At 36.3% G+C, this 17,792-nt stretch overlaps 1 protein-coding gene and 1 long non-coding RNA gene across 7 annotated transcripts in view; one reads left to right on the forward strand and one right to left on the reverse strand.

Annotated features, from left to right (window-relative positions):
• The window catches only part of LOC128248122 (uncharacterized), a 128,050-nt gene that overhangs the window by 60,922 nt on the left and 49,336 nt on the right, over positions 1-17,792 (forward strand). The gene's annotated exons all lie outside the window — the stretch shown is intronic.
• LOC106881835 (oxysterol-binding protein-related protein 8) overlaps positions 1-17,792 on the reverse strand; it is a 139,331-nt gene that overhangs the window by 58,328 nt on the left and 63,211 nt on the right. For all 6 annotated transcript variants that reach the window (XM_052968685.2, XM_089354150.1, XM_052968686.2 and 3 more), the window contains 4 exons: positions 12,210-12,332; positions 10,473-10,557; positions 4,301-4,498; positions 389-546 (listed from right to left, as the gene is read on the reverse strand). In XM_052968685.2, coding sequence (XP_052824645.1) covers positions 389-546; positions 4,301-4,498; positions 10,473-10,557; positions 12,210-12,332 — 564 coding nt within the window. The remainder of the gene's footprint in view (positions 1-388; positions 547-4,300; positions 4,499-10,472; positions 10,558-12,209; positions 12,333-17,792) is intronic.

The following is a 17,792-nucleotide window of genomic DNA, read 5'->3' on the forward strand; positions in this document are numbered from 1 at the left end:
TGCCAAAGTGGATACTGGAGCACGCTGAAGCTCTGTAAACCATTGGATCTTGTCAAACTACATAGCCCATGCCAGCATGGGACATGGATGTTAAATGAAATATAATGATGAAAAGAGGGAGACAGAGAGAGACATGAACTGATAGAAAAAAAAAGAGAGAGAAAGAGAGCATGTGCATATGCATGCATGTAATTCATCCTAGATATAAAAGTAGAAGTCTTAGCAACTGTTCAGAAAAACAAACCCAACCACTAAAATATAGTCTTGGATTATTACAAAATAAATACTTAAAGTGGTTACCAAGAAAAATAGTCAAACATTGCAAAGGCTAACATATATCAAAAATAATGTACGGAAAGAAAATGAATGAGTAACTGTTATTATTTACCAAACCAAGCTCTTCTTGCTCATTCTCAGAATAAACTGTTTCCACAGGCTCTAAATCCTCGTTAAATTGTCGGAATTCTTCCTCTTCAGAATTACTAAATTCACTTTCTAATTCACTTTTTGCCTCATCCCTATCAGTTTTACAATCTTCATCCAAACCTGCATAAAATGAAATAAAAAAGAAATAAGAAAAAAGGTGGACAGAATAAAGTAAGTGCTCTGTAGCTGTTAGAAAAGAAGTTGCTAAAGTCCCCCACCCATAACAAATGATGAATGAAAAGAGTGAGGTTTGACTGGAGCCATATTTGCTACAGATAAATAATAATACTCACCACCCTTTAGCTTTTAACTGAATAAGTCTCTAAGTTATCATTAAATTGTTGAGTTTATATAGAATACTTTAACCCTTTAGCATTCAGATTATTTTGTCAAATGTATTGTTATTTATTCACATTGTTTTGAATTAATCAATGCATTATCTTGTAGTTTTGAGATTTCAATGATGTGATTCTTTATTGTTGCAATGACATTGTAGGATAGGTGTGACAGGTTGGATCTGGCTGATTTGGACATACTACAGATAGAATATTTGGGTTGAATATGGAGGATTTAATTAAACACTAAAGCATTAAAACAGGTGATTTTATATCAAAGAAAGAAAGGTCATCTCATGCACGTTTTTAGCAAAAGATTTTTAATAACATATCAATTCACCTCCAATTATCTATACCCCAACCATTTTCTCCTTTGCAAACATCATAAATAATACTAATATCAATGTTAAATAGTTGTATTTACATCACAACCAAATTTCAGGTATATTATTCACAGGAATACCATATATTAATCCAAGCATAATTTTGATCAGAAACATTATCTAATTTCCTGAATCTTCCATGATTAGACGGTTATTGATTTGTATATGAGGAAGAAAAGATATCTGGAGATAAAGAGTTGCCATTTGTAGAAAGAGAAAAAAAAAACATGATGTACTATTTTTTTTAATTACTTATTTATTTGGTTGTTGTTGAATGACCTTGAGCTTTTGGTAAATGCTAAGTTATATCAGAAGATCAATTCTGTTTTCAACGGCAGATTGATTAGTGAAACAGTCAATAAAAACAAAGTAAATCTCACTTCATTTTGATCTGGAGATGAGAGGCTTCCTATACAAGAAGGCTCTATGCAGATCATAAAATGAACTAACTCCTTTCATATTCAGAGAATATCAATTCATTCCATAATTTTAGAGTGAGCAAGTGTGTCTGTTTCTGTATGTGTGCATGTGTGTGTTTGTGTTTCCTTGCCTTGACATTGGTATGCTGATGATGGACAATTACCACTCCATACAAAATAGTGTAATTTGCCTGCAATCATTTGTAAAAATATAATTGGTCATTGAGCTGTCCATGTTGAAATGGGTAGGGGAAATGTTGCATTGCTTCAAAACAGGTAAGGGTTGGCAACAGGAAGAGCATCTGACTAAAAAAAAAAATCAACCTCAATGAATTCAATCTAACCCATTCAAGCATAAAAAATTGGATGCCACAATGATGGTGAAGATACACACATATGTGAGTGTGTGTCTGTATATATCAACATCATTTAACATCCAGGCTATGTGGTCACAAAGTTTGCTTCATAATCAAACAGTTCCAGGGTCAGTACCACTAGGTGTTATCTTGGGCAAGTGTCTTCAATGGAAGTCTTAGGCCAACTAAAGCTTTGTGAGTGGAATTTCTTGGCAGAAACTGTATGAAACCCTGTTGTGTGTATGTGTGTGTGTGCAAAAATATTGGTTTTGGGTGTTCTCATTAATACTTTATATTTATCAATATTGACTAAGTTTCCTCATGTTATACCAAAGTCAATTTGCCTTTTGTCTCTGACAAGTTACTGAGGTGAACATAACTTACTAAAATCCCTAGAAGGAAGTGACTCACAATCGTAAAAGCTAATGATCTAATCATGTATAATGAATGAATGAATGAGTGACTGAATCTATTTATCTATCTATAAATAAATAAATATCATCATGGTTTTTATGTCCACACTTCCATGGCCACATTAGTTGGATGGAATTTTGCTGAGGCAGATTTTCTACAACCGGATGATCTTCCTGTTGCTAACCCTCACCTTTTTTCCAAGTAAATTGATATTTCCCCATAACCAGATGTTTTCACAGAAGACTAGGAATGAAGATCACCACTTGCATGACGATGACACTCATTGATGGAATGTCAAGGCAAAGGAAACAATAAAAAGCGGACACACATTTGCAATGGGCTTTTTTTTTTGTTTCTTTGTTTCCATCAACCAAATCCTCTCACAAGCCTTTGGTCAGCCCAGGCTTATAGCAGAAGGCACTCGACCAAGGTGCTACACAAGGGAGATTGAATCTGAGAACATGTAGTGGGGAAGAAATCTTCTAACCACATGGCCACATCTATCAACCCCTTTTAGTCACTTCTCCTTCCACATCAACCCCCTTTATCCATTTCTCCTTCCCCATCAACAACCTTCCTCATTTACAATACCTTAATACACTACCCTACCATACCATATCTTAAATATGTACTGGGTACTGATGCTGGTGATTAAAATGTTAGCTAAAATATATATGTACAACTAAGAAATTCTATTGAAAATGATACACTTTTTACATTTAAAACTATGTGTATGAGTATACAGCATTAAACTTTCAATCTTTATGAAATTGCTTTCATGGTTTTAGAAAATGTGAAAAGCGCATCATATTGCTGGAATATCTTTTATTGAAATTGACATCAATGTGAAGGATGAGCATGATAATCCTGAATCAAGGCTTTAATATCAGGCTGAATGTTGGTCAGTTTCAGTCTCAAATCCCCTTGTTCCTCCAGGTTCAGGCAATTCCTCTGTTTGCTGAGGATTGCATTTGCATTGCTGAAGCCAGCTTCTACCATGTAAGAGCTGGGAAATGCCAGAAGGAATGGCTCAGCTGCCACTTTATGGTGTGGGTACCTTTCACTTGTTTTCTTATTGTACCAAAAGTTACTCAGACTTCTGATCTCAAAAAAGGCTGTCGCCACAATACTGACACTCGAATCAGACAGTTTGTTGATAGAGAGACAACCACAGCACAAAGGATAGCATAGTGTTCAAGTGACCAACATTCCAGCTTCACAAATCCAACACCTACAATGACTAACCAACAAAAACGTTTATGAGATATGTATCTAACATCTTATCTCCCCTAACAGGCCTGGACATTTCCATAAGCAAACAGTTGACAGTCTGCATCCCCTCAATCTCGCCTCTCAATCTTTGATTGCAATACAGATTACATCAGGCCTCAAATATTAGCAACAGCAGACTTCTCGCTGCAGTGAAAATTTATCATGTTTTCCCACATTTCATGGCACTGACTAAGTATTTCAATCAGTTCATCTGGGTGAGCTGGTCTTTCACATGCCGACCCCCATTTGACCCCTTGGCTATCATCAACCCCACTGTAATTCCTCACCAACCCCTAGGGGGTCCCTCGGACTCCCTTTAGTGACCCATGATCTATATCTATACACACAAACACACTCATGCACAAATTCATCTTAATTTGAAGCAGTGCAAGCTTCTTATCTTCACATATAAATCCTCTTTAAGTTTTCGAACAAAGTATATACTCTAAAGAACTATACACTTTCAGTTATAGGATTTCTGATTACAAATATGCTCAGCAACTAAAAAACAAAAAAATATTGTAAGCATTTGCAATTTCTAGTGCTGCAACAACATGCAAATAATTATTTTCCATTCGTTTATTTATTCTGAAAATTAAATAATGAAATGCTGAACTAAGCAATTACATTAAGTCAATGGAAAACAGATTAACTAGAGATTACGACCAATTGAGCGAATTAGATATAACCATTACCTTGATTAGCAAAATGCTTTTCACAATCACTTTCATCAAGCTGATCGTTGCTTTCAGTTTGAAATGAAGAATCTAAATAGGAATCAGATATTTCAGGACTTGCAGTTGAGGGGGTAACTTCTTGGTCCTTCACCATCGATTTCATGAGTAAGCTAGTACAACGTAAAGCCAGTTCTAAACCATCCATCCAACATTTACCTGGGAAAGAAAACAGAAGCCATATTCATTGTTTTACATTATACCAAGTAATGTTTGTTTTCAGATACAAATCCAATACTGTTTACATAAAATAAAAATATTGTATATAGGCATAGGCATGGGGGTGTGGTAAGAAGCTTGCTTCCCAACCACACAGTTTCGGATTCAGTCCCACTGCATGGTATCTTGGGCAAGTGTCTCCTACTATAGCCTTGGGTTGACCAAAACCTTGTGAGTGGATTTGGTAGATGGTAACTAAGAGAATCTCATCATATATATATATATATATATGTATATATATAATGCAAATAATTAGAAAATGGACAAAACCACAGATTAACCAACACATCGACTGGACCACATTTATAGCATATTTTTTAATACAAAGCATGACATAACAAAATAGGTGACATAATATATATACCGATAGTATATATGGATATTTTATCCCTTAGTCGGTTACTATAACCACTAACTCTGTTTACATTATATACATATATACACACCCACACATATATATATACACACACACACACACATTATATATACAGTGGCAGACTGCCCAGGTTGCCAGCTTGCCTAATGGCAAGTGGGCCCCTGCGCCATTAGAATCCATATATGGAGGCCCATCCCCTCAAGTTTGAGAAGTCTTTTATTCACTCCTGGAAGAATGCATTATTTCAGCCTGGCTGTGTTTATAGACAGTTGAAAAGAAAACGTCTAACAAAAAAAAAAATTAAATGATAGATTTGTAGTTGTGGGTGAGACCCCTGTAGTTGCAGGTGGGCCCCCTTGGTCTCCTGGCAACCAATATATTTAGACCCAGTCCACCATTGTGTGTGTATATATATATATATATATATATATATATATATATATATATATATATACAGGGTGAGCCAAAAGTAGCTATACACTTTGAAATATTTTTCATTTTATTACTTTTACACTCATTTATTACAATTACATTTATGAAACACAGTTCAATCTCATAAATGGCCGAAATGTCCTCCTTCAACATGAGAACATTCTTCAAACCTCCCAGAATACCGTAACACACACCACATAATTCACAGTACCTGTAAAAATCGACTAAGTTAATTTTAAAAGTGTTCACCTACTTTTGGCCCACCTGTATATATATATATATATATATATATATATATACACACACACACAAACATACACACACACGTGTATACACACACATATATACACACACATCTGTGTGTGTGTGTATGTCTGTGTGTCCCCTACCACTACTTGACAACTGGTGCTGGTGTGTTTATGTCCCTGTAACTTAGCAGTTTGGCAAAAGAAACCAATAGAATAAGTATCAGGCTTAAGCAAAAGTACAGAGGTTGATTCACATGGAAAGAAAAAAATTCTGCGGAGCAATGCACCAGTATGGCCACAGTCTAATGACTGAAACAAGTAAAAGATGAAAGATTCAATGTTTTATTTTCAAGTTAAATAATATTGCTTTGGTCATCATCATTGTTATTATCTTCCTTTTAGTGTCCACGTTTCCATGCTTGCATGGGTCAGATAGAGTTTAGTGAAGCAGATTTTCTACAGCCAGATGTCTTTCCTGCTGCCAACTCTCATCCGTTTCCAAGTAAGGTGATATTTCCCTAGGGCCAGGCATGTTCTCACAGAATATTGGAAATGAATGACACTGCATGTGTGATAGTGACACTCATTTTTACAACTATTATGTGATGTCAAGACAAGTAAGACACACACACACATACATGCAGTGAGACTGAACCTAGAACCATTTGGTTGAGAAGCAAACTTCTTACCACATAACCACACCTGCATGGTGAATATAGAAATAAGCAATCTTGGTTGGACATGGGTTGCTCTCTGGCTGCTGTCCGACCTAGAGTTACAGGTGAAGCTATGGCAAGCAGCATGGTGGTTGGACAGCAAAAGAGTCATTCATTGACTCACAACACAATGCTGGGAAGAGGACCATGGTGAGGTCAAAAGCCAAGATAATCATGTTTCTAAAGTATAACTACTGCCAATGAGTTTAGGATCAGTGACCAGAGATGCTATTAAATTATTTGAAAGATGGAAATATATTGTCAGATGAATTTGTTTTTGTTTCCTCCACTCTCATTATTTTAATTCTTCACAATGTTATTTGAATTAACACAAAAAATACTTTTATTGTAGAATTTTATGTTTTTTTTCTTTTTCTTTGTAGCTCTGTTCTTCCTCTATAATTTTTGTTTATCATTTTTGAAATTTGAATGAATATGACCTCCTTTCAGAAATATGATGATGGAATGCCAAGTAGAAAAAAAAAAAAAAAAATTTAACTGACAAGCCAATATTTAAAATATCTAAAAATGTAAATATTTCTTTATTATAGACAGTTCACAGAAATTCTAATGAAAAGAAAAAAGCAGAATTATGTTGAATTTTTTAATTTAAGCAATTTAAAATATGTTGAGAAGAGAAATGAATAACAAAATGAATATTTGAAAATAATGATAGAATTGGTCTTTACTCTTTTACTTGTTTCAGTCATTTGACTGTGGCCATGCTGGAGCACCGCCTTTAGTTGAGCAAATCGACCCCAGGACTTATTCTTTGTAAGCCTAGTACTTATTCTATCGGTCTCTTTTGCTGAACCGCTAAGTTACGGTGACGTAAACACACCAGCATCGGTTGTCAAGCGATGTTGTGGGAAGAAACACAGACACACAAACATATACACACACACATACATATACACGACGGGCTTCTTTCAGTTTCCATCTACCAAATCCACTCACAAGGCTTTGGTCGGCCCGAGGCTATAATAGAAGACACTTGCCCAAGGTGCCACACAGTGGGACTGAACCTGGAGCCATGTGGTTGGTAAACAAGCTACTTACCACACAGCCACTCCTACGCCTGTTTAAATTCATTGAGAAGAATTTCCTACAGTTATTCATTTTAGGGAAATTAGTAACTGACAAAACGAATAGTTTAGTGATTTCAAATTTTGGTACAAGGCCATCAATTTTGGGGAGGGAATAAATCAATTACATCAACCCGAGTGCTTACAAAGTACTTATTATTATTGACCCCAAAAGGATGAAAGGCAAAGTCAACATCAATGAACAAAATGCCACAAAGCATTTTGCCTAGCATGCTAATCATTCTGCCCACTCACCATCTTAAATAGTTTAGTGGCTGAAAGTTACATATTTTCCTAACAGGGCACAGTAGCTTTTGGTGGATGAAAAAGAGAAAAATTACAACTTTAGTTAGAAAGAAAAAAAATTTAATTTTTCTCACCTATATTGGGAATGTAATGGTCATTTTTGAGACACGAATCTTTCATTTCTTTTTAACATTTTTAATAGTGACAGAAATGTTCTGAAAGCTCACAGATCAATGGGTATTAAAAGATATTTATTTTATCTACAATTACTGTTTATAGTGAACAGAAAATACTATAAAACTAGTGAAACTTTCTGACAGAATCATGCTCTCTTATAACCAGCAGGGAAAAGGGACATTAAATGATGATGATGATGACGATGATTCTAAACTATTCCAGAACTGCTAGAAAAAGTGTAGAGTATAATATTCTTTTATTTATTCTATTACTTGATTCAGTCATTTGACTGCAGCCATGCTGGAGCACCACCTTGAAGTATTTTAGTCGAACAAACTGACCCCAGGACTTATATTTTTTAAGCCTAGTACTTATTCTACCAGTCTCTTTTGCTGAATTGCTAAGTTACGAGGATGTAAACACACCAACACTGGTTGTCAAGTGATGATGGGGGGGGGGGGGGTGACAAACACAGGCACTCATACACAGACACACACACACGATGGACTTCTTTCAATTTCTGTCTACTAAATCCATTCACAAGGCTTTGGTCAGCCTAAGGCCATAGTAGAAGATACTTGCCCAAGGTGCTACGCAATGAAACTGAACCCAGAACTATGTGGTTGGGAAGCAAGCTTCTTACCACACAGTTACATCTGTGCCTATAGTAATTCAGAAAACTTACAAGTGAAAATTCCTTTTGTTTTGGACAGCTGCCAGTGGCCAGTCTAATCAAACTAATTTATTGATTTATGAAAATATTTAATTGCAAGCAATATGAAGGTTATATTCCCATTTCTAATTAAATTGGTCCTTCTGTAATTAGCTAGCAAAAAAGGAAATCTTCTGCCAAATCAAAAGAAAATATAGATCAGTGTGTTGGTAGCTTTTATTTTATTTCTACATTTTAACAAGTAATTGTCGTATTTTTACATTTTCCCTGCAGTCTTTTTAGTAGGAAATCTGCCTGGTTCTTTTTAAATTAGACTTAACAATAAATATTATCCTTCAAGATATGATAGCATCTAAATAAAAGAACCAGTCAAAACAATTACCAGCCTTACAGATGCTGACAATTTTAAGGTAGCATAAGACTTCAACAAGGTAAAACCTGGCATTACAGTTATCTCCATTACTCTTGGAAGCTAAATGTCAAATGTTGATTTCTGGTGCAAGGCAAGAAGGGGCACTTTTGATGATACTGCACCCACCCCGCCCCACAATCATCATCAGGGGCCAGATGTCTTTTTAACAGACAACCACAACAGTGCAGCATACACAATCAGTTATGGCCCCATAGTCAGATAATTAACCTTTACTATATCAGTGAGGTTTGAACTTCGAATGCAAAACACCTGAAACAGGTATTACAACCCTGGACTGGTGCACTATTTATTGACTAAACGGAAATAAAAATAAAATTGAATCTGATGAGATTTGAACTCAGAGCACAGAGAGCTAGAAAAAAATATGTTAGGTGTTCTGTTCAATGCTTTAGTGATTGTCATTTCATTGCTCTTAGCTGATTACCAGTACTTGACTAGTATTTTCTGTTACTAACTTCAGAAGTATGAAAAGCAAAGTTGACCTTCGCAAGATTTGAACTCAGAATGTGAAAGGCTCTAACTGCAAGGCTTTTTTTTTTTTGGTATTGTATCATTTTTTATGAACTGCCATCTATTTAACCCTTTAGCATTCAGATTGTAATGCTTTTTTTATTCAAATTGTTTTGAATTAATCATGTATTATCTTATATAGCTTTGAGGTTTCAAAGATGTGATTATTTATTGTTAGAATGTCAGTGCAGGATAGGTGTAAGAGGCTTGATATGGCCAGTTTGAATGTAAAACATGTAGAATATTTGGGCTGGATATAGGCAGTTTAAATGATAAAGGGTTAAATATAGCAAACATTAAAAGACTTAAGATTGATTGAAACTGTTCAAATTGTTTCATTCACAGAAGAGACAAAATAGAATTAATTTTAGTGAGAAGCTTGATTGAAAAAAAGGAAAATAAAAAGGAAAATAGTCACTTGAGTGAAAAAGAGAAAAACTGCTTAATATGGCAACATTAATGAAGCAAAATGAATAATTAACAGACATTGTCATAAGTGAGATAATTTGTATTTGTTTGTTCATTTTCTCATGTCCATTTTCCCATGCTAGCATGGGTTAAATGAATATGTTACTGCGACACTGTTTTACAGTAAGATGGCTTTCCTGATGTTAACCCTTGCCTGCATTTTTTCAAGTAAGGGTCTCTTATTCAACAGTTTCAAAGACACAAAATGAACAGGTAATTGACTGACAGAAATGCCAACAACATCACTTGAATGTTGCAGCTTTTATATAAGTGACTACAAATGTAAACACACACACACTATGAGCTTCTTTTTGGTTTCTATCAACCAAATTTACTCACAAGGCCTTTGGATGGTCTGGGGCTGTGCAGTGGAATTGAACCCTTAGCCATGTGGTTGGAAAGTGAACATGGGCATGCCTGCACTTTTATTGCATAATATAAATCCAGTGTATATTAAGGAACATATCAAAAGCAAGGATTTTCAAGTAATGATTTATAAGAAGAATTCAAGATTTCATTTTGAAAATTAATATGTTCTTTATAGTCTTACCGTCTGATTCTGAAGGAGCACGGAATATTAGATGGGAATATGGCAGAGGCTGAAATAAGGCACCAATTGTCTCTCCTTTTGGTCCCTGGTTAAAAGAATGAAGGCAGCGTTAGATGAAACTCTCTCCAGCATAGATTCACAAGATAAAACATTGTTTGTGAATAGGAGCTATTTTAATAGTACTGATAAACCTGATGAGTAAGGTAAACACTGTCAATTTAACTATGTTTAAAAAATAATGACAACTATGTGAATTTGAAAATAAAGTAGCATGTAAGGAAGAAATAACTAATGTATGCAATATAAGAAGGCTCTGTCTTGGAAAACTCCTCCTCCAATAAGAAGGATTAAGAATTATTAGATATAATAAGACTGACCACATGAACAAGATTAACTGGCCTTGTGTTAGTTATGAATTCAATGGTCAAGCATGAAAGAATATACTAAGAAGTAAGTCTAGGACAGATCATGATAAAAGCTACCAAAAAGGCTTCAAATATACTGTAAAGAATTGATCGACCTGGAAAGCAAGAAAGAGACTAATCACATCTTGCACAGTTTCAAGTTTGAACAGGATTTGTCAAAATTCATAAATTAAAGGGCCATAAGTGCTAGAAACTAGCTTATCTTAATGGAGCGAAAAATTATAAACTCCTTCCAGAGAGCTAAATACAAAGTAGTCTGGGGTAGAAACGAAATGTCATTTTCTACAAGTCTTACAAGACTCGTAGATAAAATTCAACTTCAAGTGAACTTATTTGATGCCAACTTCCCAGAAATTATTTCTGTTTTTATGATGCGAATCTCTTTAGTTTTAAATTTTTACTATTTAAATTATCATATTTTTTTCTATCCTAATTTTGTGTAAGAATCTTTTTTTAAGTCATGTTTTAAACTCCCCATTTAATAATCTTTTCCACTATAGGAACAAGGCCTGAAATGAGGCAGGGTTAAGTTGATCACAATGACCCCAATATTTGACTGGTACTTAATTTATTGACCCTGAAAGTTTACCTCAGTGAAATTTGAATTCAGAAGCTAAAGACAAGCGAAATACGACTAAGCATTTTGCCTGATATGCTAACACTTCTGCCAATTCACCACCTCAACTCCCAATTCAACAATGACTTCTAATTTAAGTACAAGGCCAGCAATTTTGAGAGAAAGGGATTCATTGATACTGTTGTTGCCTGCCTGTACCCCAGTACTTCACTGGTACTTTATTTTGTCAACCTCAAAAAAGTAAATAGCCAAGTTGACCATGGCGAGATTTTAACTCACAATGTATAGCTGAAAGAAATTACTACATGGCGTTTTTCCAACACTTACATTTCTATCAGTTAACCACCTTAGACACCAATTTGATAGTGTAAAAATACTTATGTTACTAAATCCCTCCAAATTTTAAATTATTTTTATAATTAATTAAAACACATAGGCAGTGTTGCTATAAATGTGGTCACAAAAAAAGACAGAAATGGAATGCCATTCCAACTAACAGTAACAGCCTTATTTAAAGGTGCAATGCAATGGCAGCTGCAGGATTTGAACTCCTGGTGCTTGTATAACAAGTGCTGATTTTTTGTTTGCACAAAAATACAGTTGTAATTTTTATTAAAAATTATACTTTGCGAAGAAAAGTAGGACAATAAAAGAAATAATAAAAGAAAAATAATAAAAATAAAAATAAAAGAAATTCCAAATAAAAATAATATTTAAATATTTAAAAATAAATACCTTTGTGGCCCATATTGACTGATCCAATGGGTGGAACAGTTTGAAGCAAAATCCATCTTTCTTTGAGGGTCTTTCAATTAAGCGGCAAGTATTTAATAAGATTGTCCCAATCCAATGGCTACTCTGTTAAAGTTAAAATACATAAACATTTCTTAACAAAAAATGTTCATTTTTGTGAGTAACTGATAGCTGTTTACATAATTGTTTAAGTTAAATTCAAAATTCAAAGCATAGACAGTCATATAACTGATAAAATAGGGTTCCCTGCTCCTTTATCTGGAGGGCAGTGTAGAAGCTAGGGATAGATGAGTGGCTGATGAGAGCTGTACAAGCCATGCACAGGGATGCTGTCAGTAAGATGAGAGTCACCAATGAAGGACTTTAGTGTTCAAGTAGGAGTCCACCAGGGATCAGCTTATAGCCCTCCAAACTATAACTGAGGAATTTAAGACTGGTTACCCTTGAGAGCTCTAATTGCTGAATCACTAACAGAACCAGGGAAGAAATTACAGGGATGGAAGCAAAGTCTGGAATCAAAGGGCCTTAGAGAAAATTTAGCAGACCAAAGTCTTTCCTTGATATATAGAAAAGGGGTCAGGAGAAACTCCATATGGTGCACTCAGTGCAAGCTATGGACACATAAGAGGTGCAGCAGATGTGCAGGTAGATTAAACACCAGGAATGAACAAAAAAATAGACCCCATCAAATGTTGCGGGAGGTGGGTTCTTAGAAGTAGTAGACAGTTTCTATCTCTTAGGTGACCAATTGAGGAAAAAGGGGTGGTTGCTCCGAAAGCACAGCTGCTAGAGTAAGAATAGGCTGGGTGAAGTTCAGAGAGCTAGTATCTTTGTTAGTAATGAAAGGCCTCTCTCTCAGAGTGAAAGACATTGTACAATGCCTGTGTATGAACATTTATGCTATATGGGAGTGGGACATGGGCTGTGGCTACTGAGGATATGTGAAGGCTTGAAAGAAATGAAGTCAGTGTGCTGACATGAATGGGTAAATGTCAGTATGCATATACAACAAAGTGTGACTTGAGAGAAAAACTGGGTATACAAGACACCAGATGTAGAATGCAAGAGAGAAGACTGTACTGGAATGACCATGTAATGCATATGAATGAAGAGAGTTGCATCAAGAGGTGCTGATCTCTAATTGTAGAAGGAACATGTGGAAGGGGTGGACCCAGGAAGACGTGGGATGAGTGGTGAGAAAGGATCTACAGACATTGGGACTCACAGAGGGGATGACAGGGGACTGAGACTCCAGGTGGTTTGCTGTGCTTGAGAAAACATGCCAAACTAAGTAAAAGAATGGTTGTCCTTGCATACAGGCTTGTCCCTTGCATCCCTCTCCAGCTGAGCATTCCTAATCTTGCGGGCTTGTGGGTGCTGGTGCCACATAAAAAGCACCTGTATTAGTGCCATGTAAACGCACCTGTGCCAGTGCTGCATAAAAGCATCTAATACACTCTATAAAGTGGTTGGTATTAAGAAGGGCATCCAGCTGTACAAACCACGCAAAAACAGACATGGAACCTGAGCAGCTCTCCAGTTGGCCAGTTCTTGTCAAAGTGTCCAATGGATGTTAAATAACGATGACATCCAAACTGGACATTAAATGATGATGATGTAATTATTGCAGAAAAACTTAATATAAAGCAGTTCTCAGATGACATATGAAGCAAAATTTATTGATACAGGAGAAAAAAACTAGCACAGCCATGTGGCTGGAACCAGTGATAGGGATCAAAATAGTTCAAATGTGCACAGAAGTGTATATCTACACACACACACTTGTATGTGCATGATATTAGATGTATATTTTAAGTATATTCAGTGACTAGAAGAGTATATAAAGTTGGCTGTAATACATGTATATATATATAATATGAGGGGTTTTGGTATCCAGAAGACACAGAAGGCAGGTAAGGTTATGTAAGAGCTATAGAAGGATTGCTGTTAGACTCCCGGTTCAATAGTATATTATCAACTGTAACATCCAACATATATAATTTTATTTTTATTCTCATAATTCTCTTTATACTTCCTATATCTATCCCTTTCCAAAATAACTTCTTATACTGAACCCTACTATTTCTTCCTATTTAGCTCTCTCATATCATCTCTGATGTTGGGATATCTTCGATATCCCTGAAACAGCTCTAAGACTACCTTTCTCTTTATAAATGTCCTAAAAATTTCACACCACTTTGGCTTTGTTGCCTCATTTAACATGTGTGTGAGAGAGAGAGAGAGAGAGAGAGAGAGAGAGAGAGAGAAGAGAGAGAGAGAGAGAGAGAGAGAGAGAGAGAGAGAGAGAGAGAGAGAGAGAGAGTAAAGTGTAAGATCCAGGGATTGAGGTGTGAGAAGTTAGCTTCAAGCAATCTGTAGTAAGTATTAAAGAAAACAACTTTCAGGGACAATAGTGGCTTACTGAGTCAGATGGTTGTGGATTTATTTCATATCGAAATTCGATAAGCTGAGAAAAGTTCTTTTATATTTCATAGTAGGTGACTAGGCTTACAGAGTGTGTGGATAAGAATACAAGAGTTATGGAATGGGGTAGATAAGAAACAAGCTACATACGTTTCATAGCAAGTGGACCTCAGAAGCGGTACATATCCAGGTGAGGTGTATACCACAGGCTACTCTTGGCTTGAAGAGTAGCCTGCGGTATGTAGCCCAGATCTTATCTACTTCATACCATAACTCTTGAATATATATATATATATATATATATATATACCAGAGTAAGCACATAAATGTGAAACAAGGTGGAAAAAATAGTGCTCAAAAGCCAGTGGCAGAGTATCACAAAAACTGTTACTCAGAGTTTCACATTCCCATTCGTCAGATAGTTTTGGTTGAGACACGTTCCTGTTTGTTGGATAGTTTTAGCTGAGATTCTCAGCCAAAACTGTCCAATGAACAGGAATGTGAAACTCAGAGTAACAGTTTTTGTGATGTCTTTGCAGCTTTATTAATAAAGTATGTATACATATATATATATATATATATATATATATATATATATATATATATATATATATATATATATATATATATATATATATAGAGAGAGAGAGAGAGAGAGAGAGAGAGAGAGTGAGAGTGAGTGAGTGAGTGAGTGAGTGAGTGAGTGAGTGAGTGAGTGAGTGAGTGAGTGAGTGAGTGAGTGAGTGAGTGAGTGAGTGAGTGAGTGAGTGAGTGAGTGAGTGAGTGAGTGAGTGAGTGAGTGAGTGAGTGAGTGAGTGAGTGAGTGAGTGAGTGAGTGAGTGAGTGAGTGAGTGAGTGAGTGAGTGAGTGAGTGAGTGAGTGAGTGAGTGAGTGAGTGAGTGAGTGAGTGAGTGAGTGTGTGTGTGTGTGTGTGTGTGTGTGTGTGTGCTTATCTTTAGAAATTCAGAAAATCTCAAATACAGGAGGACAATCGCGAAAACAGCTTTAGAATATTGGATAACGTACCCCTATAGACAGAAAAAAGTGGCCTGGAAAAACAGGTGTAAATATAGTATATATTTCATACACACACACAATCTTAGCTAATTAGGAAAATAATTAGCTCGGATGAGATGCTGTTTGGGTTAGTGCCAGGATAGGGAATCACTAATGTCCTCTTCTTAGCATGACTACTTCAAAAGAAGTTCTTAACTAAAAGCAAGCAACTACATCTAATTTTTGTTGGTCTTCTCCCATCTCTAAATATATCCCCTTACACTCTAATGGAACATTCCCCTCTATCCCCTATGTACTACTTATACCACCCTCCACTGTTCCCTGTGGGTACATCTCCAACACCATCTATTTCTTTCTCTCTCTCTCTCTCTCTCTCTCACACACACACAGAGTCTCTCTATCTTTCTAACACTCTCCCACTTTCCTTCTCCATCCTTGCCCTACTGGAGTCAAGTATCTCCTTTATAGTAAGAAACTATCCCTGTCTCTCTATCACACTCTAACCTCTCACCTGGCACACAACCACTTCCCTTGGTTCCACTCCCTCACTCACCTAAGAGTGTTCTGTAAGTTACTTGGCAACCCCACTGGTGCTGGTACCATGTAAAAGCCACCCGTGCTGGTGCCACATCAAAAACACATGCACTGGAGCCACATAAAAGGCATCCATGCTAGTTCCACTTAAAAAGCATCTGTGCTGGTGCCACATAAAATGTATCCGTACTAGTGTCATGTAAAAAGCACCCAGTACACTCTGGTAAGTAGTTGATGTTAGGAAGTGCATCCAGCCATAGAAACCAAGCCAAAAGAGACATTTGGAGCCCGGTGCAGCTCACCAGCTTCTATTAAACCATCCGACTCATGCCAGTATGGAAAATAGACATTAAAGAGTAATGATGATGATGGTGAAGTGGAGAAAGCTTTTGACTTTATACAGCAGTGGTCACTAAAAGGTCAGTGTGTAAATGAACGACTCATGAGAGTTGTGTAAGCCAAGTACAATGGGACTGTTAAAGTGACAGCTACCACAAGGAATTTAACATACAGGTCTATGTTCCACAAGGTTCATATTTTGGCTTCACTCCTCCTGTTTATTATAGTTCTCCAGGTTATAAGAGGTGTTCAAGACTGGCTGTTCAGAGGAACCTTTGTATACCAACAACCAAGTCCTCACAGTCAAATTACCATTTATTTTTCCAACCAGAGGCTGGTAAATGTAGAAGGTAATTAGAAGAAAAGTTTCAGCCATGGAAACAAAGCAACAAATCAAGTAGAATCAAATAAAATCTTTACTGCCACATCATCTCTTAATTTCCATTTTCCATGTTGGCATGGAGACGATTTAACAGAAGCTGGCAAGTCAAAAGACTATGCCAAGCTCCTTGCCATGTGGGAAGAAAAGGATTTTGTATGTAACAGATACAAAGAGGTAGCTAACAGTAAGATCACCCATGAACTGAGTTGTCAGAGAAGTCAAGAAGGTTCCCTATAAAAGTAGCTGAAAGATAGAGTTAGCCAAGTGACCTAATCAGAAGTAAAGGTCAGTGTTCTGAAAGTATAGTAGCCAGAGTAAGAATGGGATGTGAAAAGTTCAGGAATCTGTTATTGCTGCTGGAAATGAAAGGACTCTGAGTGAAATGCATACTGTATGATGCTTACATACAAAGTGTGATAGAGTATGGCAGTGAAACATGAGAACTAAATGTACAGATGTGTGAAGGCTGGAAAGACAAGAAGTGAGCATGCACCACCAGATGTCATTTTGCATGAACAATGGAGAACAGACGAACTGAAAGAAAAACTGGGTAGAAGAGAAATCTGTTGCTGTGTGCAAGGATAATTAGGCCTCTCATCTGAACAAGATAAGAGAATGTAAAAGGCATTTGGTTGCTTTAAACGATACTTTAGTAGTTGTTGTGTAACTCCAGGTCAGCTATGATGAAGTAGACTTATGGCACATAAATAATCAGCTGAATGACAAAGTACAACCTACAAACTTGTTGTTCAAGATATACTATGCCTTTGTCTTTACTAAGAATTATAACTGCACACTCTGAATAGCAATTATGAACCATATGGGATGCAGCGTAACAGTCTGAAAATGTATTCTCTCCACTGTGCCTC

Source organism: Octopus bimaculoides, chromosome 6 (assembly GCF_046866305.1).
Source record: "Octopus bimaculoides isolate indiv1 chromosome 6, ASM4686630v1, whole genome shotgun sequence".
NCBI classification, from domain to species: domain Eukaryota; kingdom Metazoa; phylum Mollusca; class Cephalopoda; order Octopoda; family Octopodidae; genus Octopus; species Octopus bimaculoides.